Genomic DNA, 25203 nt, shown 5'->3' with positions numbered 1-25203 from the left:
TGACTTTTTAAGTGAGTGACAGAGATTGAACAGTAACGTTGCTTCAAATTCTCTTGCATAACACAAACTGGATTCATATTCATTGACGAGTTAGTTCCATTTTGTTTCATAGTACGGGCAAACCACGGACATCGGGCGTTTGGTAACTTTTCTCAAAAATGCAGATTCAATTCTACTCAGTCATGCTTGACTGCAATGCGATGGGATTATTTGTCACCTGGCAGAAAATATTCAGCGCAGGGAAGTTTTTATAAGTCAGATCACAGCATTGCTTTTAAGCTGTCTTGACATTTACCGTATTTTACGGACTATAAGCCGCTACTTTTTTTCCCAGATTTTGAACCATGCGGCTAATACAACGGTGCGGCTTTTCTGTGGATTTTTCTTTCACCACTAGGGGCGCTCTATAGTTCAGAAAATACGCTAAATAAATCTAAAAAGAAATTCTCTTGGGTCTGTTCTGTTTTAATGAGCAAAGTTGTTGCCGTGTTAAAAGGCACTCTTTTAAAAATCTGTTATTGTACCTTTATGTGCATTCACTGTACAAAATCGGTCTGTACATGCAGTAAACAACTCATTTTTTTCAGCATAGAAAAATCTGCGGTTAATAGCCTGCTATTTTCCAGAAAATAGTTCCTGTGGCTTATATACGGGGTCACCTTATAGTCCGGATAATACGGTATTTTGGGTGTTGGAATGGCAGAAAATTCATTTGTTTGTGGATGTAAAGTTGAGGTTGCTTATTTAATGGGTCATGCTGGGTTGTATTTTTTTATTTATTTCTTTTTATGATACCAATTTGAGGGCAGGATGTGAAATCTGAGCCCAAGCAACTGTGAGATGTGAAATCCCGCCAGATGTGAGCAAATGTTCTGCATGACTCTGAAAGGGCAATAACACGTTTGTGACATTGAAGTCACCTGTAATTCATCCAGTTTCCGAAAAAAAAAAAAAAAAAAAAAAACAGTCTCAGTTGGGGGTCACAATAAATTAGGAGGGGCACAGAGTTCCTGGAGTGACAGTTCCGCTCGGTGCTTCCAGAGATGCTTTCAGGAAGCCAAAATAATTGACGGCGGTAATGTTGAGGCCTGTCACTTTTCTGACAGTTGTCGAATTCACGGGTGAGTGCCCTCTGAAATAAATAACAAATGCATAGCTGCCTTTTTAAAAGCATTTTACACCTCAGTAATCCCTCCCTTAAAAAAAATAATAATAAAATACTAACGTGCTCGCCCCAGATGAACCCACACTTTGGAATTGCGATTATCCACTTCAGAGTGTGTGGAGAGCAGACATTAGGCAAGTCATGAAGCTCTGTTCGCAGATTTGACTCCCCCCCAGGGTGTGTATTCTTGTTGAGCTTGGTGCTTTATCGGCCCCTGAGCTGTGCTGCGGTGTAACTCAGCCGCCTTTCAAACATTAGCGTCACATCCACAAGCAAGAGAGCAGTCCCCGTTTCCCCCGAGCAAATTCACAGATGGCTCTACCTCTTCCTGTGCTTCACCAGTGGAGGAGGTGTGCCGGCTTGCCATTAATACCACATGGAGGCCTCTTGGTGACTCGTGTGCCTCTTTTTCTTGACCTCCTGCAGGGTGGATGGATCTTGGCCAGAGTGGAAAATGCGGCAAAAGCTTCACTATTAGCATCGTGTGTTGACCAAGCGAGGACCAATTCCTCCAAACGGTTTTCCTCCGAATAAACGTTCGTCTAGACAAAACTCCACATTTTCCAAAGCTGTTTAGACACAAACGAGTGACTCCGGGGGCTGTCTGTAGTTATCTCAGTCCGGAAGTAAACAGCTTTGTTTGGTCTCTTTTGACACATTGTGGGGTTTGGAAAGAATTATTGAAATAGACGGAACACATTTTAGTTTTGGGTATTTTATTTGTTTTCACAGAAATTGGCATAGCCTCAAAGGATAACTGTGTTTTTGTGTACATCAAAAGAAGCGTTTTATTAACATAATGTGACAGTCGAACATCCAATTAAAAAAAAAATCATCCTTTGTGGATGTTCCTTTGGGTTCAGCGTGGTTTGTTAAAATAAATAAACTGTCAAGTTTTTTTTATACTCTGTCAAGTTTTTATTTTTTTTCTCCTCTTTATACGCTACAGAGAACGACCCTTTTTCAAGTTACACACAAAATTGATATAGTTATGTACGTTTCGTTTGGCGAGCCTTTCGAGCAGTATTGTGCTTCTCACGCTATTTCACCACCTTTGACTCTTTTGGCTGCCTGTGTGGGTTTTCTCCGGGTACTTTATACTTACTATACTTTGTACTATATATTCCTTCCACATTCCAAAAACATGCATGATAGGTTGATTAAACACTCTGAATTCCCCCTAGGTGTGAGTGTGAGCCAGGATGGTCGTTTGTCTTTGTGTGCCCTGCGATTGGCTGGCAACCAGTTTAGGGTGTCCCCCGCCTACTGCCCGAAGACGGCTGGGATAGGCGCCCCCGTAACCCTCGTGAGCATAAGCGGCTTAGAAAATGGATGGATCTAAATCTTCGGGGCTGGAACGGATTAATTGCATTTGCATTCATTTCAATGAGAGAAGTTACCTCGATTTGTGAACTTTTGTTGTAACAAGCATGCTTCCTGAATTGAGGTACAATTACTTCACATAATAGTATTTTTTGGGTGTAGAATGCAACATTTTTTTCAAGTAAAAAAAAAAAAAATCCAACAAATATTGATGTGGACTCTGTGTTGAATTTCCTCAATTTCATTTCAAAAAGTGGCTGCACAAAATAAAATCATTTAGAACTAGATTCATTTTTTACGTAGATGTATAGTCTACTTTGAAAAAAAATGTGCCTTGATCAAAAAGATTTTGTTTTGTGCAAAGACTTGACAAAATAAAATGGAGTCAATTCAACCAAAAACTTTTTCAGGGTATGTTTGTGTGCTATGTGAATTATGGAAGAGCCAAAAATGCTTCTCTGCCACACACTCTCCGCTATGTTAAGGTCATAAATGACAGCTTTACCACCTTGTCACGACACGTACCGAAAAGTGGAAATCCGGGACATCACATCACATTCATGTTACTGAAATTGAAGCGGTTGTGTTCTCATAAGCCAAGACCACATGCAATCACGCTTGTTCTATTAGATTCTTGCCTTGCCTGAGGAAATGCATCCGCAAAAATGTTGACGACCACTTGATGTGACCAATATCAGAGATTCTGCTCGCCACAATGCAGAGCGCAGCAAATCCACCGCCATCATCATTAGAGCTCCGCCGCTTCGGACACTAATGGCCGTCCCTGTAGTGCTGTCTCGGCACATTCAGACGCTTCATCGGGGACTTCATGGTGTGAACACATGAAATCATCGAGGCGAATTATCACTTCATATCGCAAACAGTGAAACCGAATGCTGTGATGTGACGGAGGCAAAATAAGATTTGAAACACCCTCTTAAGGCCACTCTAAATCAACAAAGGATGCTAATTGGCAAATTTTGTCCTCATTTATCTTCTTTTAAGAGCTGGAAAACGCGGCTTTTTATTATTGACTCGTGGAATGGATGAGAGGAAACACAGGAAGCCGTGTTAAACTGGGGGATGGGCCTGGTAAAATTGATGGCTTGTGGGTGCGGAGTCAGTGACTCCCAATTGTGTCTTAGATTGGAAATAGCTTCATCGGCACCTTCGAAATCAAATATTTCTGCATTTTAAGGTGTAAAGTCAAACGTGTGTGACCGTATTTCACAAAGACGGATTACCCCATTTTGCTTTGGAAGATGTGAAAAAGCAATATTTGGAAAATCAATATCGGGTCGGGACAATCACATTTATCACATTTGTTTATTTATTAACATGAAAAGTTGTAGATGGCCGTCTTTTTTCCTATCACACGCTTAGATACACGTCCACCTTTTGTTTGAAAAGAGACAAAATAGATTTCTTTACAGACGAGCCTGGAGTCATTTTCATGGGTGCTTTTCTATGTTTACGTCCATTGCGCTCTTTAATGTACGTTTTCTTTCAATCTATATGCTTTCAAAGTAGGAACTAAACTCCAACGCGCCCCTGAGAGCCTTTGATATATTCCTCGTATCGTTGCCACCCAAAAGCTCATTAACTCATTTCATTGCACTCGAAAACACTGCACGGTGATTTTAGCTTTTTATTCTGCGAATCATGTTTTTTTTTGCTTTTTTGCTGCACAAAATGCGCTGCATATGAAGCAGCATGAATCCTTTAATTGAATTTGATGATATTGTGGCAAATAGAGCGTCATTGATGATGATCCGCCCCGCGGCTCTGCTCTGTCCTACCTGATGCAGATCAATACTCATCGTCCGTGGGCTCAGTCACCCGTATCGAGTAGAGGTCGCGTTCCCCACTAGCGCATCCATTTGGGGACGAAACTTAATTGGTTATCTGAGTTTGCTAAACATTCCTGCGTAAAAAGGTTGTGCAGTCTGTAATTTGTTTACTTTGACAATTAGTCGCAGAAAAACAAGGTAGATTTTGATTAAAAGATTATCCGGTCTCTTTTTGCTAAAACGGTGGCACCAGATAAGATATTGATCATTGCAAGTATTTCTGGTCGGTTCTCTGCGATCCATATAATTGCAAATGGACGACAAAAAAACACCACTGGTAGGAGATTGCAATTTGTAGTCAAAAGAAGGGATCGTGGTTACGTATTGCGGATTGCAAATTATGAGAATTATATTCATAATTTCTGAATTGAAATGAGTCAATGAATTCTTATTATCGTGTCAATGATTCGGAATCTGGTGCCCAAACGTCACCAAGTTGAAAATCCTAAACCTTCCTTTAATAGATTCTTTCAAGGGACACAGGAACAAATGCCTCTATTCATTTGTGTCCAAAATGCCACACCATTCCGTCTTAACACGTTTATAAGGCTTCCCGTTTCGTGACACGACATGGAGGGCACCAAGTCTCGTTGGCCTGGGACTGTATCACAGACGGACTTCTTACTCAACATGACAACTATGAAAACAAGGCAGATTGTTTCCAGCCTTTTGACTCTGCTTCTTCATTCAATGCTGACATCTGTCTTACGACAAGGAAACCTCTGTTTGGAAGTGAGCATGCATTGCGAAGTTAAATGTTGCTTTCCCCATCGTGATATTGCAAACGTCTAATCAAATGTATGACCGTATTTTTTGGACGATAAGCCACTACTTTTTTCTTAGCTTTTGAACCGTGCAGCTAATACAACAGTGCAGAGTTTATGTGGATTTTTCTTTCACCACTAGGGGTGCTCTATAGTTCAGAAAATCCGCTAAATAAACCTCAGTCAACAACTCATTTTTTTCAACTTAGAAAACTGCAGCTTATAGCCTGCTGCGGCTTGCATATTGTTTTTTTGTTTGTTTGTTTTTTTCTCAAAAAGAGTTGGCCTATATACAGGTGCGCCTTCTAGTCCGGAAATTACGAGGTCATAGCAAAGTAAGTATACTACTTCATGGATCACAGAGCAAGACTTTGGAATAGCCATTTAGTGTATTTTGTGCCCGGGCTGCTTGTCTTCTTTGGTTTACCTGTTAGTAATAAAACAGACTTTGTGCCTCAAGATGAAGTTGATGTTTTGGTTTACTCGGTTTACACTTCGCATTCTTGGCCGAAAAGCAATCTGTACAATCAAGCCATTGAGTGCTGGTGTGATGTAATGTTTGGATGCAGATCAAGCTGACGTGTCCAGAACCCAAACGAAGTGTGCAAATGAGGTCTTTGGATTATCATGATTTATAGGTCTAAAAAGTCCCGGAAATATTGAGGGAAAATTGTCGGGCACGCGTCCGTCAGTAATTGCAAGGCAAAGTCATTATTTCTTATCTGTATGTGTAGCGAAAGGCAGGTTGCAAAGTCTGGCTTCAAGCGTGCCGAGATTGATGTTATGTCGAGGCCTCAAAAGGTAATTCTCCGGCGACATTCTGGCCAACCTGTGGAGCACAGCAAAATGTCATTACATGACTTTTGATAGGACAAATGTGGTCTTGTATTGAGATGATTGCGAATTCAAATATACTACGCTTTGGATTTCAGTCATGAGCGAATTGTTGTTGTTTTTTTTTTGGGCTTTCTGCACTTCAGCACGTCAGCGTACGCTAGCACACGGTAACGGGGTCTCTGAGGTTTGGTAACAGACATTAATCATGGCCCACATGATTAGCCGTGCTTTACCAACCTGTTAACAACCTAATCAATGATGTTAATCTCTACGCATTGAGGTGATCACATTCGTATGAGTGGCAAAATGTAGTCGCCGCTGCAGCAAAGCAATCATACTGCAGAATGGCACGCGATCAATAGGATTTTTTCCAGGTAGAGTATAAGAATTTTCACCTTTAACAAATGGTACGGAAATATTTTCCAGCCAGCCTTATCAATTTGATAGCAACTAAGACAATCTGCCTTAGTGACCGACCGTTCTACCTTCTCTATGATTTATTATGTATGGATTTATATCCCGTAGTTGTGGGCGTATGCCAAATACTTGATGTGTAATTTAATTTATTGCATTATTATTATTTTATATTACACTTTCATTAGCCTTTACTTCATCCTTGGCCTGCTTTTCACACGCACACACGCAAACGCATATATATATATATATATATATATATATATATATATAAGACAATTAACACAAGTGTAACCGATAAATTGGAGTTAGAAGGCAAATATAATGCTAGTTTGATTGTTAGCATTTAATATAAATGTGCCTCTAGGCCAATAGACTTGACATGAACTAATTGGCTATCAAGAGACGCTCTGAGAAGTCCACAATTACAGTGTTCCCACAGTAATACGATTCATTTGCGAAACGCGTGGACATTAAATACAAGCAAGAAATGCAATTGAAACTAATTAAAATCACTGATTCAAAACATGTCCAAATACTTAACTATGATGCTTTAACAATTCTGTTTGCCCACACACTTTGTAAAATCGACCTCCCGGGGTTGCCTTTATGTCGCTCCTGAATGGAAATGAGAAAACGGCATGAAAAGTCGACCCGTCTGTCTTTTGACAAGCTGTCTGTGCAAAAATCACACAAAGACATGACCGCACCCATTGACCTCCACACACACACACACACACACACACACACACACACACACACACGCACACGCAATCAGGAAATTGTCTAAAATATTGGTCTTCCCTTCATCTCGTGCTGTGTGCTCATGTGAGACGGATCCTAGCGACAATTTCCATTGCGGGATTAGCTGTGTAGTGTGACAGGCCTCTTATCCCTCGTGGTCCTGAAAGGGTGACCCAGAACGTGTGTGGACCTGAAGGACACTCCTTAAAAGGCCATTAGATCTTCACTGCTTATTCGAAGGTCGAGTTCAAGTGAATGGTCAGATGTGCTTCTCTTTGTAAGAAGACCATAAGAAGGAAAAAGCTTGTTTTCTGGATATAATTCAACCTTCTTGTTGGCGTAACAGGATTAAGGAGAGCAAGTTGCCTGTGTTTTGAGTGTTGCCTCAAAAAACTTCTCTGACAGGCGAGCTACTGTGGGTGGAAATGATCAGCCTCCCGAGGTGCTTTTCTTTTCATCTGCGTATTTGATTACATGCTGAAGAAGTTCAGATATACCGTATTAGTTGAACCAGCCCAGAAATGCATATTGAGGTAGAAATAAAACATATATAAGTCGCACTGGCGTATATGATTATTATTATTATTTTTTTTTATTCTCTTCATCGCTTTATGCAAGTTTATCATACACCCCAAACATCTCTGCTGCTCCATTACGGTTTTGAGCCAAAAATTGCATTACTTGCCGCATAGAGAGTGCAGAATATAATTCTTGTGTCCAATCGTTCTCAGTTGTCTTTGTAAGGAGTGTGAGATATCGGTGCACAAGTCTAGAGTGCCCTCTTGTGGCTGCCTGTGAAACTGATTTATTTTTCCATGTATAAGTCGGGCCAGAGTATAAGTTGCAGGAGCAGCCAAACAATGATCAAATGTACGATTTATAGTCCGGAAAATACAGTAAATGAGATGCAAAAATAAATATAAACCAAACATATTCTGACAGCTACGCTCCTGTCGCCGATTTGACTCGGCTACACCGCCGATGGCCCTAATGTGTTATTACGACAGTGTACTTGAAATCGTTCATTTTTGCATTTTCCACTGCTTATCCTGTAGATTATCACAGGTGACTTTGATTGAGAGGTTTCGGGTAGAACAGGGACTGGATGCCAGTCAATCGCGAGAGTCTACAATTTTTGTAAGGAGTTTTTGGACTATTCGAGGAAACGGGGCGGGCTGGCACTCACACAAGCAGATGAAAAACATGCAAATGCCACACAAAGACATCCAAAACGGAGATTCTCACCCCAAGGATCTTTGTATGGCAAACTCATGACAATCATGTCCTATATTGTTACTTAAAAGCAAATGCGAGTCTCTCCTTGTTAGTGTGCTTTGCATGATCATTCGGTATGAACGTGTGCACGCTGATCCTTTCAACACAACCATATTATGTATGGCAAGCACAGCCCGAGCAGTTTCCATGCCTCCCAGCTTTGACTATGCAGCCTTGCAGTTATCTTAATGGATTCATCTTGAAGCTCATGTTTGCCTCTGTATTCTCTGTCAGCTGTGTACACACTCCAAATCGCCGGATAGAAGAAGCCATTTCCACTCTGTGAGTGACCTCACTGATCCGGAAAAAAAAGCTTTTTGAGCCGCTCGCCTAAATAAACTGAGTTTATTTGCGGGGCAACATTCATACACACACTTTATGCTAATGCTAACATCTAGCTGCTAGCAAGTAGTAGCCACTAACTTGTGTCGTGTTATACGACGACGGCGTCATTACCTAACGGTTTGTTAGCGTCCTGAATTAGCGACTGAACATGATTTCGGCATGGCATAGTGTTGATGTTGGCGGCAACTATGACATGTCAATTAAAACCGCGCTAAAGCAAGCCGAAAAGTCGAAAATGGAAGTCAAGGTAGCCGTTACGCTACCACGAGGGCCAACTTCAAAGTAAAAGTCTTCTAAGGCTTTTGCGTTGACATCAGTGATTCATTGTATTATTTGTTAAGCTTTATTTTGAAGTAAGCCATTGCGGAGGCGGCGTGTCTGTTGAGTATGTTTGCAGCTTCCTTGACAGACTCTGTCTAAAATGATGGCATTGGAACAAAAAAATCCTTTAGCCTCAAATAATAAATAAACCCAAAGTACTGCAAGTTTTTTTTTTTCTTTTCATCTGTGCGGCCTGGTCCAAAGTGGCCTGCGGACTCGGAAAGGGCCGCGGCCCAGTGGTTGGGGACCCCTGATCGTCATTTGTAATATATTCATTCCCATTCAGTAGGTGTATTTTCAGTGCTGAGGACACCATCTGTGATGCGCTAACAGTGTGACTGGAGTGAGGACTCTGCCTTCCTATTTTTAGCGTCCACGTTCCCTACATATGTTCAAAGTCCGTGTTAAGTGAAACCGCAGCTAAAATGCCAAACATGTTCTTCAAGTGAACCATTGTAGAATGAGCGCAAGGTGTTTGATGTGGCTTTTGAAGAGAGCTTTTGATTTGATCGGATTGTTTGTTGAGCTGCGTTGAATAAATCCGCTGTCAACAGAGATCTGGAAATAATTGAGGAGTAGATGAAAAGGCCAGCAGTGCTGGAATTTTGCCTGTTGTTCATTTGCCCTCACAGATCATTAAAAGGACCACGCAAATCAAATGTTGTGATCCTTTTGCTCAGTCCATTTTTTTTGTTATTTCTAAGATATGAACTCGCACGTTCATGTGTGAAAACACAGCAGCAACATGGGGCAGGCAGCGTTTAATCTGTGCATCAGAATTAAAAAATCAAAAGGTGTTAAGTGGGAAATAGTAAACGTCGCCAGACAATTATGCTTCCCATGAGAATAAAATATTGATTTAGTACAACGTTTTTTTCCACGCACATTTTGTGTTTTTATCACCCCAATTTCATAATCCACAGACTACTATTTTTTATGCTGTATAGTTTAAACCACCAAATGATCCACCCAACTTTCTTCATATTCATGACACAAACTAGCTCAGATAAATAGAAGTACATTCGCTCAAGTCAGTTAACTTCCCAGGGAAAACATGCTCGTTTAGTGAAGGCGATGGTGTAGAATCTGTTGTGCGGTTACAACACGGACAAAATCTGGAGCGTTATAACGTGAGAGTCGCCTGTATTCCGTTTAAAAGGTACAGAACAAATGTTTGTCATCAGCCAAGGGCTAGTCGATCCTTTTCTGTGTGTGTGGGGGGGTTTAAGGCTTGTTGACTGATTTTGACAGACAACTTCTTGGCGGAAAGGGCCATGTGTCCAAACGAAGCTAATGAAAAGTCCCACGCTGTGTTTAATGAACATTTGCCAGATGATGTACAAGGGGAGAAAGTTTTCCCGCCCTCAGCAGTCTTCAGGGATATTAATGCCTCAACTCATGACTGAAATTCCCTTTGAAGAAATAATGTTTATTATTTGCGAACAGGTTGAATGACAATTTCAGGTGTCAACATGATGATTTACACAATTGGTTGGGTCATTCTTGAAAGATTCGTTCAAAATGAATGTGAGTGACAGGATCACTTCATCAAGTGATTTGTTCTTTTCTTATTTAATTTGAGCTCAGGAACGTTTCGGGCTAACATGCGCGAGCTAGCATGCGCAAGCTAGCATGCGCGAGCTAGCATACGTGAGCTAGCATATGGGCCTCATAATGCGGCGCGCCCAGTGTAAGTATTAAATACTGAAATAGCACCCTCAACTGATTCTGCATCCTTTGATACGGCACATTTTTTGGCTGTGAAAATACGGTATTTATTTTCTTTTGGTGAACGAATCTTTTTGAACTATTCCTTTTTGACGAACTGATTCAGTTCACTTAGAAAACCTCTCCAAATTCTCAAAGATCGCTACTAATCTGAATTTGTCTGCGATCGTTTTTTCCCCGCTATTTGGCCTTGGATGCCCGATGAGGTGCAGCAGGTCACGACAGCATTATTGTAATTCCGCCGGAATGATCCTCTTGCAGACCTCCATCTTGTAGCGCTCTGATAACATTTCATGATTGCTGCTTGAGGGAGATAAGAAGCATGTCATAAATTAAAGATGTTGTAAGCGTTTTCTGTGGCAGCAGAGCAGATTATATTTTTTGGGGGGGGAAGATTACGATAAATCATGGCATGTGGAATTGGGACTGCGAGGGTGGTGACAGCAAACATAGCTTTTAGAATGAAAATAAAAGTTATCGACTTGGACCTGTGCAGGCAGGTATGTAGTGTAAGTAGGGTAGGTAAATACTCTATTGATCCCGTGGGAAATTCTTCTGGGAAATTGAATGCTTCTGAGGTCATTTAACAACCGATTCAAAGTTAATTCACAAAGAAACAGCGGAAAAGGAGACTTTTTTCCCCCATTGTCAGGTTTGCCTGCCTTGAAGCGCATGAACGTGAAGCCTTTGGGAAGTGTCTGTCTTTGCTAGTCGCCCATCTGACCCGCTCAGCTTCCAGGACCGCCCAGCCTCAGAGCACTTGGCATTTGTGGAGCGTTCACAAGGCTTCCCTGTGTTTCTGCGGCTCCATCCTGTTGTGGCTTAATGAGTGCTCGTGGACTCTGAGGATCTGGCAGTGGCATTGCGGAGAGCTCTGAGTGCTCTCAATTACTTGACTTTGGCTGACTGCACTCATTCGGGTCCCCCCGCCTCTAAAACCTTTAACAGATCGAGTATCACCTATCATGTTAAAGTGTTAAACCGAAAGACATGATTGTCTAGCGACAGAAAAAACACAAGTATCAATTAGGCATTGATAAATCATCTTGATGCTGCATATTCCAAACCATCAGCCTCTTAAAGAGGGCCGAGACATACTTACCTTTTTTCCTGGCTGCTAGTTCTGGTGAGGCAACCAAAGCTTTTTGTTGCATTTCCATTGCAGTTCCAACCCACATCAGCATAATTCAAGCATGACCATCCCCCCTTTCTCATTTCTGCCTTTCTCCTTGGTAAAACTCAAGTCGAAGAGCAGTTCCTCCATCATACATCATCCAGACTGAGCGCGCTTGGTGCTTTGCCCCCCCCCCCCCCCCCCCCCCCCCCTTTGTGCTGTGGGAGCGAGCTTGTGCTATTGGCGGAAGGTTCTTCTCAACAGTCTCAGCACTTCACCCAGCTTTCATTTGACATGTCACCCAGCCTCGGTCCGTCTGTGTCGCCAAAGAGTCGAGCTCCCTGTTCATCAGTGCCGAACAATCCCGTTCTGTGTAAAGGCAAAAGTCTAAAACGGTCGATTAGTTCATTTGTTTCTCCGCTCAATGTCCGACACACTGTGTGTGCTTCAAAAGCGTATGAATAGCTCGGCCATGGCCAATGGAAAATGGTGTTATTTATTTCAACATTGCTGTTCTAACATCCCAGAAATGAACACCAAGGCAGGTTTGCTGTTCACTTTAATCCTTTTTTGGACCTTTGGACATTAAAAAAAAAAAAAGAATGAATATAAGACAACCGACCAAACCTTTCAGCTTTTATTTCTTACTTACTACTTTGTACTTGGCATCAAATATACAATTTTTATATATTGACATGACATTCACGAGATCTTGTAACTACAGGAAAGCAGCGTTTCAAAACGAAATGGAGGAAGCAGTGAAGTCGGCAAAAACAATCTAGAGCAATCTGGTAAGTGCTCAGCTAGCTTCCACTCAGTAGTTTCACCGTAATAAACTTATTTGTTTGGGTCACCACGTCCTGAAATCCTTTTCCGTCAACGTCTATCTCCTTTCTAACACCGATTGTATTCCCTCACAACATCCATCCACCTTATCTTCGGACTTCCTCTTTTCCGGAACCTTCATCTTCATCAGCCTTCGACCAACATATTCACCATCTCCCCACCGGATGTACCCAAGACATCAAAGTTTGCTAAAAATTTAGTTTTTCCCAAACATCAAACCTTGGCTGTGCCTCTGATGAACTCATTTCAAATCCCAGCCATGACTCCTAAAGAAAACATCAACATTGTTTTTATTTCATTCGTAATCATTTTCAAATGATTTTCATACTTGATGAATTGTGGGTACGCACTCCAGAGACAAAAGCATTTGTAAACAAATAAAAGTACATTTTCCAAAATAGTCATACGATATGTTCCAGGATTTTTGCAAACCCTTTGGTTTTGTGGTTTTCAAAAAATAATGCCGTTTTTTAGGTCCAGAAACATAATCCAATTCATCTTTTGACTTTATATTCGTATGTTTTCAATCCACAGAAAAAGAAAAGAGAACTGTGTCAGTGCACATGGGGGGTCTTTGCATGCATGGAAATTTATTTTGGTCGCTGCTATCACAATTTATCACGTACAAAAAAAATATCGGTTTGATTTGTGTTGCTAATCCAGATAACGGATCATTTTGGCCACTCTTGTAAGTGATGACATGGTCATACAGATTTGTCTTTAGTTTTGTGCCACCAAGATGGGTGGGGGGGTGGAAGTTGCATTCCACCACTTCTTTGTACTCTCCATGTGAATAGCCTTTTACATGGAGCTTTGCGGGATTGATTGTCAAAGGCTTAATGAGCGTCTTAAGCAAGCCAGAAGCTTTAGGCAACATATGTGGCCGCAGACCTCACTGCTCGAGTTCCTCCATATCCAGCCTCTCTGACAACACTCAAAGCCAGCCCAGCTCTCGTTTTTCTGCTCGTTTACTAACAAACACTCGCTGTTTACACTGGATGTTTGTACATTTGAAGGAAATACATTCCTTATGGGGACCCGAGCGAACGATGTTGTCACTTGCTGTAAGTAGAGACATATATTAATGGATACCGTATTTTCCGGACCGCAAGCCGCTACTTTTTCCCTAGAGTTTGAACCACGCGACTAATACAACACTGCAGCTTTTCTGTGGATTTTTCTTTCACCAGTAGGGACGCTCTGTAGTTCAGAAAATACGTTAAATAAGTCTCGATTATTTTTTTTTTTCTTCTCCTTGGGTCTGTTCTGTTTTAACAACGTGTTTATGCACCTGCGGCTTATAGCCTGCTGCGGCTTTCCTATGTTTTTATTCATTTATTTATTTATTTTTATTTATTTAGTTAGTTTTTTTGCAGCTTATATGCAGGTGCGTCTGTTTTTTGTTGTTGTTTGTTTTGTTTTTGTGTTTGTTTTTTGCGGCTTATATGCGGGTGCGTCTTATAGGATATTACTGCATATTGAGGTATTTCCTTCTCAGATGATACATGCAGACATGGATTTCTTTCATGACAGGTGTATGAACATCTACATGTCATACTTAGCATATGATTAAAAAAATGGTCATGATTTCAAGAACAACTCTTGAGCATTTTGTAATTGACTGTGAGTGAAAAAAGTTACCCGTTATTGTGTTTGTCATCTTCAAAGGGAATAATTATTTCAGTTACTAGTAGAGTGGACCAGAGACCGAACCAGAATATTTGAACCCTTTTCACAGAATTACATTTCAATTTTTCAATTCATAAGCCAAATACGCCTTTGAAAGATGCCATGCGCAATGTCCTGTCTAACAGAAATATTTCAAAACAATTTCTGTGTTGCGTCCAAATGAGAGATACAGAGTAAATGATCTGGACGGTTGAGATTTTCCAAAATATAAGCCTATCGGATTCGGTTTTGCGATGTTTATAACACGTCAGCATTCAGTATAAATAGTGAGACGGTGATGTAAATCTCGAGTGTCTGTTCTTTTAATCATTCCATTGGATTTGTCTCAACACAACCTCGGCTTGACCCGATGACAGGAAGTAGGCCACATATCTGATAGCTTTATTATACATCCATGACCGCTGTTGTGTTGTCCAGATGCTCTGCTCAGGACCAGAGCAGGAAATTCAAACACTTTATGCATGCACCGCGTTTTCTTCTTTTTTGCGCAAACTGAAATCCGAAATCAAGTGTGGTTGGCTGAAAAACATTGCTTCAGCTTTTGATATAGAGAAAAGATTTGAGAAACGACTACCATTAATCATGACCTGCTGTGGCGTAGATGCATCACATGCAATAGCCTGCATTAGTCAAACCAAGCGAATGAATGTGGAGAGGAGTCCGCTGTGCTTGTTGCCGCAAAATATGACTCCAGTCAGTGCCGCCCAACTTGTGAATTCATCTCTCTGCTGGCCACTGGGCAACTAATGTGATTACCGTCCTAGGAGGGGGGGGGGGCGCCCCTGCCGGGCTTCAAAGAGAGCAGATCAGAGGCAACATGATGAAAAAGGCGTATGATGAGATACAAGACAGGTGCAGCACACCTTGGTCTTCGCTTAAACACATTAACAAGTTCAGAGGGAGGATGGCAGGATGGCTTTGTTTTGACATCCATACCGCTTGCGCTGATAATCAGATTACATATTTCAGTTGGGAAATGGTTTGGCAAGGTGGAGAAGAGAGCGGAAATGTTGGGGGGTTGGAACGGATTAACTGCGTTCCCATTCATTTCAATGGGGAAAAATGATTTGAGATTGAGATTAAAAATCAAAACGTGCTTTGAGTCATGAACACAGTCTTATTGAATTGAAGTGAAGTCTTATTTCTGGCGTGGGGTAATGACCAAAATAAAAGGGTAATATTCTTTCATCTTCCATTTTTTTTTTTTTTTTTTTTAATTTATCAACTCTCTGGACCCTCAGTGAGGTTCATCATGGATCAGAGAGGTCACACTTCATTAGCTGATCTAGAACACACAGGTCACCGATCCCGGCGCCTCGGTTCAGCAAATCTATATTCGACTCCAACTGAGCCTCATTTCTTCTCTCTCAGCTTCATCACTTCCTCTCTCATCCTCGTTTGACAGTTCTCTAAGTTCCCTCAGCCTGCTAATGCTACACACTCCTGAAATATTAATCGTGGCATAATTGAACTGTCACGCTACTGAAGTGCGGCAAAATTGGACGATTACAGAAGCAAATGATCCAATATTGTTCCCACTTCCCAATCTCATTTCGTGTCTTGTTTCAGATTTTCTCCCACCAAGAATGTTTTTAATAATAGATGACTTGCATGGCCAAGCTTGTAGTAGCAAATTGAATGTGCTTATTATTTTGCCAGAAGAAAAAAAAATAATGAAAATAAATGCAGTGGTTTGCAAACATCGTTGCACATGCACGCCTCAAGTTAAGCAAATTGATGCTCTTTGTTAAGCAGTTCCTTTTAACGATCGGTGATTAATGATTTTTTTTTGGAGGGGGGGCGTGGAGGCACATCACAATGAATGTCAGAGTAGTGTGGAGCTTCATGGTTTGAAGCAAAGGCAATATTTTAAGACGACGCGCTGCCTAATCCTATTACAGGCTTTGACAGTAAACTACACTTGGGCCACACGTGCCTGTCTCTCGTCTTTGTGTGAGAAAGCAGCAGATGGTGCCAGCAAGAGAGGCGACTGTATTGAACTTTGCATGGTTTCTCTTCGACCCCCTCACCGCCCTCGACAACGTAGCCACAAGTGTCCGGAATTCCCGAGCAATTACATTTTATTTTCCCTTCAAGTGTGTCAAAATATTGTATTGTGAATTTGCAACATGCAACGCTTTTGAGGGTCACAGTCAAGGTGGAAGGCCGGGCCAGATGGTCGGAATATGATGACGGAGCTTGCCAAAAATATAGAACAGGTTTGCCAACTTCTTTTTCCCCCCAACAGCCAAAAAGTCATTGAGTGTCATAGAGATTCAGAATTCGTAGCAAAAATGTCAAATAATGTTAGATGAGTTCTTGCCAAAATGAATTTCGGATGGCAGAAAGTGACTCCATTAGATTTATAATAATGGTAGTCGACAACAGAACATGATAAGACCACCTACCGCCGATTACGGAGGCGTGCGGTCGTCATTTTGACGAACACTCGATTTACCAAATCTGGTTCTTGCCTTTTGAAGGACTTCAAAGGAAGGAAAAAATTTGAACAGTAGAAGAGAATGCCAAAGCAACACAGTGAGGACGTTTGAGGCAACTTTGTGACCTGGCTGCCGATCCAGCAACTGAAAACACTTGCTGGGAAGTTCCTTATGTAAGACGGTAATAATTGGAAACAAACCAGTACAGCAAATTAGTCAACTTGATTTCCACACATCATCTATACATAAGGCGCACCTGATTATAAGACTCACTGATGATTTTTCAGAAAATTTAATTATTTTAAGTGCAAAAAATCAAACTTTAAATGTTTTGGTATAGCAAAATTAATTGCATGAGGACATCAATAGTAAAAGTATTGTCTTGAAGCTGCTCAGTGATTTAAACATTTGGCAAAAAAAAAAAAAGTCAAGGGACCAACATTTGTCTGTAACCTGAAAAAAAAGTCATTTGTGTGCGAATTGAATTGTCTTTCGTTCTCCTGTCGGACACTCTTTTCCAGAACAAAAGTCACCCCAAGACTTTCAAAGTTGTAAAAGATTTCATTTGCCTCTGACTGCCCCCCCCCTCCTCCACTGCGAAGCGTCTGTCCCCTCTGAGTCTTGGCTCACCAAAGTTAGGGTTCATTTGAGCCTTCCCACAGCGAACGTTTTTTAACCTCCTGCCAGATTCATCAATCTCCGGCTGGTCTGATCGCTGTTGAACGGGGCGGAGATTAAGAAGACCCCGGGGTCTTTAAATCAGGCCATCTTTAGGGGGCCCCTCATGTGCATCATATATGTCGAATAGGACGACTTCAATGTAGACATTATCACTCACCACAGTCAATTCTTAGTGAACCGCCCACTACCAGATGGCGGTGTTAGTTCTCAATAAATGTTTAATTGAAGGGGGGGGGGGGACAAATTAAATCAGAAAGCAAATCATCAAGCACAGTTTGAACAAAATGTAATCCATGTGAAGAGGTGAGGGTGAGGAGCGGCCTTTGCCCGGCAAATGTGGACATTAAGAAAACAATGGCTTGGCTTTGGCGAATCGGAAAAAATCTACCTTTTGATTTCATTCAGCGTGAATCAAAATGTGTGGGAAACAAATGAATGCCTCGGGCACTTTTTTTTTTTTTTAAGCTGACTTATAACACCGAAACGACGGCCTCCGGTTCCAGATCGGGTCAACAACACTGAATCGTGATCGAGTGTGGTGAATGTAACGCTAACCTGAGGCCCTGGACCCCGTTACTGACATATGTGGGAGGAGCCCAGGTCGCAAGCTGATTTAAATACGAGTAGTGACCCATGAGAGTCCTAGTTAATACCATTAACTTGAGGAATGGTTGTTAAGATCAGAGTGCATGTTCATTTGAGAACAAGTCTGGACAGAATTAATTGAATTTGCGCTTTGGTCTCTGGACAATTCATTACATTACGTTGCTTCTGGCTCTGGGCTTTAAAAAGTAATTCATCGATTATGGTTGTGACAAACGTTTCTTGCCAGGATTTTTTCAAAACCATTTGGCCCCTTTCTTGGACGGTAAAGCAAGCTCTTTCTCTTTCTCATTATGAGGCTCACTGTCAATTTTTGAAGAAATTAAGTAATTTTGAGAGCACCTTATAGTTTGAAAAATACGGTACACATTCACAGTACAAAATAGTTTTGTTCGTGCAGTAAACAACAATTTTGTTTTCAACATAGAAAACTGCGGCTTATATCCTGGTGCAGCTTGTATTTTATTATTATTATCATTATCTATCTATCTATCTATATATATATATTTTTTTTTTTTTTTTTTTTTCAAAAAGAGTTGCTGCGCCTTATATATCGGTGCGCCTTTTAGTCCGGAAATATGGTAATTCGTCCATCCTTCCGTTGTCTTGCTAAGGGTCACGGAGAGCAGGTCAAGACATATTGCACAACCTTTCTCGCTGACATTCATACTGAGTGAGAGCCAGCACAGAAGTCACAACACCGACAGTGACTCATTCCAAATGAATATATGTAACTTTAACACCTGAATGATTGGGAACATTTGTCACACATCATTAAATGGACCGACTCCCTTTTTTTATTTCCATGGTCCTAAGCAAAATACACTTTATGCAGTCGTAGACATCAAATTTAAAAAAGAAACTGAGAGGCAAGTGATGGAGGATGCACTCCGTGTGTGGGTGTTTGACTTGAGTGGGTAGGTAGGAGACTTGAATGTGAATATTTCATCCAAATTTACATGTTGAGCAGATTCTCTGTTGCTGCAAATGAACATGTTGAGCGTGCCGGGTTCTGCATGGCTGACTAGAGAGAGCAGCCGGGCACGCAGTCACGGGGGATTTGTTGTGTCTGGGGTTTGCCTTTTGCTCTGCCAGTACGTGGGTGCATTTATGGGGGGGGCTTCTCCGTCTGCTCTGCCTTCGCAGGTACTACCTCGTCACTACGGCAGAGACCGAAATTGAGGAAACACTGGAAAGCACTTGCTTCTTGATGCCTAAGATCAACAATGAAAATGACGTTACAGAGAAGCTGGAGAATCGTCGGCTTTCTTGCCTCGGTCATCTTTATCTGCGCCTTTCAGATTTCTGCAGCTTTTGACATCCCGCTGGAAGGTTAGTGGTGCTTTTTACTCTTTAAAACAGAACTTGAAATTTAATGTTGAAATTAATGTTTAGGCAAGAGCAAAACACGTTAAGAATGCCTTTCAAATCCCCAAAAATCAACCTTGGCTTGTGAGGAAATCACTAAGGGATGATTTTTCACGAAATACAACAGTTTACAACTAGTAAAGTGTGGACAGTAAATTATATTTTGATCTGCATTGCTCTCTGGGGATTAATTACCATTGAAGGGAAAATGAAGCTTCAAATTTGCTTCGTGAACCAGTTCTGTTTGGTTTTTTTTACTCCTGTCGATGGCATTGTTGGTTTAAAGAGAGGGGTCTAAGTGTGCTTTCAGCCCTATCTTGAACAGTGCCATCTAGTGGCTTCAACAAACACAACAACTGGTTCACGAATCATCTTAAAGCTTGGTTTTTTCCTTCAAGGACTCCATTTTCCCAGATAAAGTGGTCGCCTTCCTCGAGGTTCACTCCGCCACGTTTTTAGCTTGTTTTTCCAAACAATAATTTGAGGAATGAGATTCTCGATAGCTTAGACTTAGAGGGTGGCTGACAGCAGCTGCTTGACAGATCATGGAAGTTCTTCAAAATGATGCTCGTCGGCAATGGATATTTAAACTCATAACCAGACGAAGGGGCCACCGTTCTTTGTAAAATATTGTATATATATTTTTAAAGAAGAAACGGAGGCCCAGTGAGCCACCAGAACCAGGGAGGGAGATTCACTGAAAAATATCAGTGTGTGTGTGATGAGCGGCATTGCATCCCACAGGGCTTGAATGGAACATCTTGTGAGGACCTTTTTCTTTCTTTTTTTTCTTCTTTTTTTTTATTCCAGTCAGACGTGCTTCGGATTGTTTACAGTCATTGACTTTAGTTGTGACGCTTCAACCCTCAACTGTCAAAACTTTCAATCACAAGACTGACAGATGGAGACAGACAAGCACATTTGCACCTCAAGGCAATTTTGAGTCTTCAATGAAACTTTTTTTTTTTTACGTGGTACTAAGTTGTAAATTGGTAAGACGCGATCTGAGATGAATTCAAATTTGCAGCTCAACGTTGGTGGTGCGAGGAATCTGTGCCAACCGCAAATGCAACTCTGCAAGGAAAGGTTATTTATAATTCTTGCAATCCCTTTTGCGTGCAATCTTAAACAGATAAACAAAAAGCGGGGAAAAAAACTCTATTCTCATTGGGAAAAGAAAGACGATGAATAATTTACGTACGCTTACTTTCATCAAGCACTGTGTGAATGGAATATATTTACAGCTATTATCTGTCTCGAATCGTGTTTCTTGTAACGTTTGTCTTTCAGTTTCCTTGGAAACGCAAATCAAAACTTCTTCCTCTAAATTATTCAAGGCTGTCTCGTAGGGTTCGATAAAGAGCAGTTCAAACATGTTTTTTTTCTAAAAATGAGAATAACTTTTTTTTTTTTTTAGGTCTGTCTTTAGGGGGAATCGCATGTGACAAAAAAAAAGGAATGAATCCCAAACTATGTTTTTGTTCTTGCGTTGTTTGTCTTCTTTCCACTCGCTGCGTTGGATTTTTTAGTTTTAGCTCACGTCAACAGTAAGTTTATTCTAACAAACTGTCACATTGTCAAACTGGATTGCAGTCCTCATCTCAGTTGTTCGTCTTCCGCCATGTTGTCGCTCAACGCAACCGTTTGTTTGGCGAGGGGCCCATTCCATTTCCGTCTTTGAATATATGTTGGAACTCAACGCAATATTCTGATTTCAGTACATTATTGACATAAGATCATCATTGGCACTTTATATGATTGCCTGAACTGCATGTACCGTATTTTTCGGGCTTTTAGGAGTTGTATTGATTGTGTAATGCTTGTGAAAGTCGACATATGACGATTCACGAGTTCCTCAAATATTGTCGCTTTCAGTCGAGCAGCTGCCCACCATCACCGCCCAGTCGCCAAGCTCCCTTATCGCCTTCCCGTTCGATGAGAGTTATCCCATGACGTGCGAGGCCAAAGGCAATCCCCAGCCGGAGTGAGTTGCGAGTTTTGCATCACTTTGCCTCCTCGCAAAGCCAGAAAACAATGACACACTGCGGCAAATATTGACTTTGTGGTTCTCAGCACAATCTGAGCTGAAGGCATTGCTATTTTTTATGGTGTAGATTCAGATGGATGAAAAATGGCCAGGAATTCGACCCCTCTTCGGACCCTCGGCTGATGAAGGAAGACGATTCCGGGACTTTTGTGATCCCCAATAATGGGAACCTTACAGAGTACCAGGGAACGTATCTTTGTTACGCCTCAAACAAACTGGGGACCGCCACTTCCAAGGAGATTGAATTCATTGTCCCTCGTGAGTAGCCGATGCACTTACCTGTGTGTGCGTGTGTGTGTTTGAAAGGTATTTGTGTGTTGCTCTATTCCAGCTCTTTCAGAGCAAAGTGACTTGAGTTCATTTTTGTGCACAGTATCGATGAGTTGGCCCTCTTCGCCGTGAGTCAATTTGAGCCGGCAGAAAGCATTCAAGCGCATCACGTACACGTTTAACCTCCCCACCTGATTTTAAAAATGTGTATTTTTATTCCCACTCACTCCGAGTGCATTACCCTCGACAGTTTAGATAAGCGACACACAGCATCCACTTTGAGCCAACTCAACACTTTTGCTCCTTGTGACACCCCCCCCTTTTTTTTAATTTTCTTTTAATTTTCTTTCTTTTCTTTTGTAGATGTCCCAAAGTTTCCAAAAGAAACGCTTGATCCTGTTGTGGTGGAGGAAGGCCAGCCTTTTACTTTGAAATGTGACCCACCTAAAGGAATCCCCCCGCTGCAGATCTATTGGATGACTATCAGTAAGTGGTTCTTTCCTCGAATTGACGTCCTCTGTGCAAATGTTATCGCCAAACATTATGCGGGCTCACACCTTTTGGAAAGCCGTTTGAGCAGAAGATCTTATTCATCTTACGCTCCAAATGCTGCACTAGTATGCTGTTTGTCATTATTAGGAAGACAGTTCAGCACTAGAACTAGTAGTGACTAATAACGTTTAATAATAATAATAAGAATAATAATAATAATATTCCCTTTATTAGTCCCACAATGGGGAAATTCGAGATTCGAACCCAGGCCTCCTGGGGAGACTGGGTCCTGAACGCGGCGCCTTTGACCACTCGGCCATCCTGGCAGCCAGTTTATTATTTCCCACTATTGCCATCGACTACAGTTTTGCTGCTACTAGTAAAAAGCTAGATGTTAACTAGTAACATTTTGTAACTAGTCACTAGTAGCACTAGTTTCTTGACATGTGCGATTAGAAATATGAAACAACTGTTCTGTCTTTGGTCTTCTCAGACCTGCAACATATAGAACAAGACGAGAGGGTGTCGGTGGGCTTGAACGGAGATCTCTACTTTTCTCACGCGGTGGAGAAGGACAGCAGGAGGGACTACTGTTGCTTCGCTGCCTTCCCAAGAATACGAACCATCGTTCAGAAGACGGCCATGTCGGTCGTCGTCAAGACAAGTAGGTGTATTGTTGTTATTATGTTGCCGGAAGTCTGCATGATTTATTTGCACTTTTAAAGTTCAGAGTTGCAGTTGTACAGCCATACGTGTGCCATTCTGTTTTATTCACATGCATCTTCTTGGTTTTGCTTTGTGAGCTCACTGATAGTTGTGATTTTGCATCCACTTTGTGTTCTTATTTTTTTTTTTTTTATTCATCCCATCCTCCTACATTTCAGAAAAAAGTCATGGCATGAGTCCTGAAACTGGTGAGTTTTCAGTGTATTGTGCACCTTTTCATCTTACTTTAGTGAGTGGGGCTCACACACTGGTTGTATTTCGGTCATCTTCAATGAACTCCTCATCCCTTGTCCCATCAGCCAACGCCATCCTGCAGCAGAGACCCTTGCTTATGACGCCCTCTGGTGTCCGGACAGAGAAACGTCTTGTCAGGGGAGAGGACTTGAAACTGGAGTGCATTCCTGAGGGATTGTGAGTTGAACTACATGTATGCAAAAAAGCTTTCATTTATTTAGGTAAACATATAGCTGGAATAAACAATTATATCGCATGGAAGCAATATAGTGCATTATTAGTCTCTTAATATAAATATGAATAATTATTATTAATATAATGATTATATTATAATAATAATAATATATAATTGATCATTATAATTAATAATTATTCGAGTAATATTTTTTTTAAATGATGGTCATCATTTTCTATGTATGCCTAATGTTTGTTCATTTTTTTTTAAGTCCAACTCCACAGGTCGAGTGGGTCAAAATGGGCCATAAGCTTGCAACCAAAGCCAAACTGGAGAGTCATGGCAAATTGCTGATTGTGCCGAGCGTTGAACAAGATGACAGCGGCAAGTATATGTGCAAGGCTAAGAACCGACTCGGAGAAGTCGTCCACTACTTCACTGTCACCGTTGAAGGTAAATAAAAATGTGTTTAGTTGACGTTTTCAGCTTGCATCTCATTTGATTGAAACACTCTTCATTCCACATGGGACGATTTGATGAAGACGTAACTGTACACCCTAAAAACGGATTGGTTAAAAAGTGATATATATCTAGTTGGTAGTTATGTGTCCGACCAATCCTTTGGTTAAAACAACCAATACAGAATTGTCGTGTTTTCAACTAATATAATAAAACTACGATGAGCACTAGTGAGTGTCAAGGGTTCAGTGGTTAATTAAATGAAATGTATGATTAGAATTACCGGTAAATAAATGATCCATCATTTAAGCCGCTTATCCTTAAATTTATTGAATTAATTACATCCATCCATTATCTGTTCCGCTTCAATTAATTGTAAATGAATCGACACGTTCTCGATGTCTGAGTAGAAGGAAATGGTTGGGCTAGTGAAGTTTACACTCTCGAACATTCATCCATTATCAAAGCCACATATTCTCACGAGGTCTGCGGCCGTGCTGGAGCCTTCCTCAGTTGTTTTCGAGCACAAAAACGAACAACCGCCACCTAGGAACAATTTGGAGTGTTCAATCAACACTGCCATGCATGTTTTTAGAATGTGGGAGAGGAAACCGGAGTACCCGGAGGAAACCCATACAGGCACGGGGAGAACGCCACACAGGAAGGCCAACTAATGAGTTTACGTCCAAGTTTTCGGCAGTCATTTCCTTATTGCAGCGGAGCTCTTTGTGTTGAATGAAATGCACTCCTCCTCTGCACTGTATTCACTTTGATCCAAATCATCCCGATTGTGTGTCTTCCCAGAACCTCCAGAGTGGCTGTTGGAGCCCGAAAGTCAACTCAGCATGATTGGCTCAAATGTGCTGATCAAGTGCTCAGCGACTGGGACGCCAAAGCCAGCAATAAGTTGGAGGGTGAACGGCCTGCCTCTGCATGGTTAGTCCCGCACTCGCCTAGCGTTGGGCTTAATCGATCGGAATTTACAAATCATAAGCGGCTTTGTGTCGCTTTGCCTTCACGTTCCACCACTTGCTGCGCGATGGCGCAACAAGAGGAAGCGCGTGCTTAAAAGCCGCCTGCGATGCGAGTCAACTCTCAAATGCTCAGAGGATGAGCGGAAGCTTCTTTGAAATACTTTGAGCTTAGTCCTGAGCTGTCACCCACTCGGAAATCGTCAAATTGAAATCTCTCCGCTGGGATACGAAGATGGTATCGGAAAATGAAGGGGAAATATTATTTTATTATTAATGGAGTTTCAGCTCCTGATGAAATCTGCCGCTTCAAAGTGATAC

At 41.4% G+C, this 25203-nt stretch overlaps 1 protein-coding gene across 2 annotated transcripts in view; it reads left to right on the top strand.

Moving 5' to 3' along the window:
- chl1b (cell adhesion molecule L1-like b) overlaps positions 1-25203 on the top strand; it is a 61715-nt gene that overhangs the window by 18962 nt on the left and 17550 nt on the right. Inside the window, exons 4-14 of one of the 2 annotated variants that reach the window (XM_088310083.1) lie at positions 12605-12671; positions 19287-19472; positions 21038-21055; positions 21384-21492; positions 21623-21813; positions 22189-22311; positions 22811-22981; positions 23202-23231; positions 23343-23454; positions 23724-23905; positions 24716-24847. In XM_088310083.1, the coding sequence (XP_088166209.1) occupies positions 19367-19472; positions 21038-21055; positions 21384-21492; positions 21623-21813; positions 22189-22311; positions 22811-22981; positions 23202-23231; positions 23343-23454; positions 23724-23905; positions 24716-24847 (1174 nt within the window). In that variant the 5' untranslated portion in view covers positions 12605-12671; positions 19287-19366. The remainder of the gene's footprint in view (positions 1-12604; positions 12672-19286; positions 19473-21037; positions 21056-21383; positions 21493-21622; positions 21814-22188; positions 22312-22810; positions 22982-23201; positions 23232-23342; positions 23455-23723; positions 23906-24715; positions 24848-25203) is intronic. The other variant, XM_088310084.1, reaches the window with a different exon arrangement.

This window comes from Idiotropiscis lumnitzeri, chromosome 11 (assembly GCF_059441095.1).
Source record: "Idiotropiscis lumnitzeri isolate Australia: NSW breed Sydney's pygmy pipehorse chromosome 11, RoL_Ilum_1.0, whole genome shotgun sequence".
Taxonomy (NCBI): domain Eukaryota; kingdom Metazoa; phylum Chordata; class Actinopteri; order Syngnathiformes; family Syngnathidae; genus Idiotropiscis; species Idiotropiscis lumnitzeri.
This window is presented reverse-complemented; position numbering and strand designations above follow the sequence as displayed.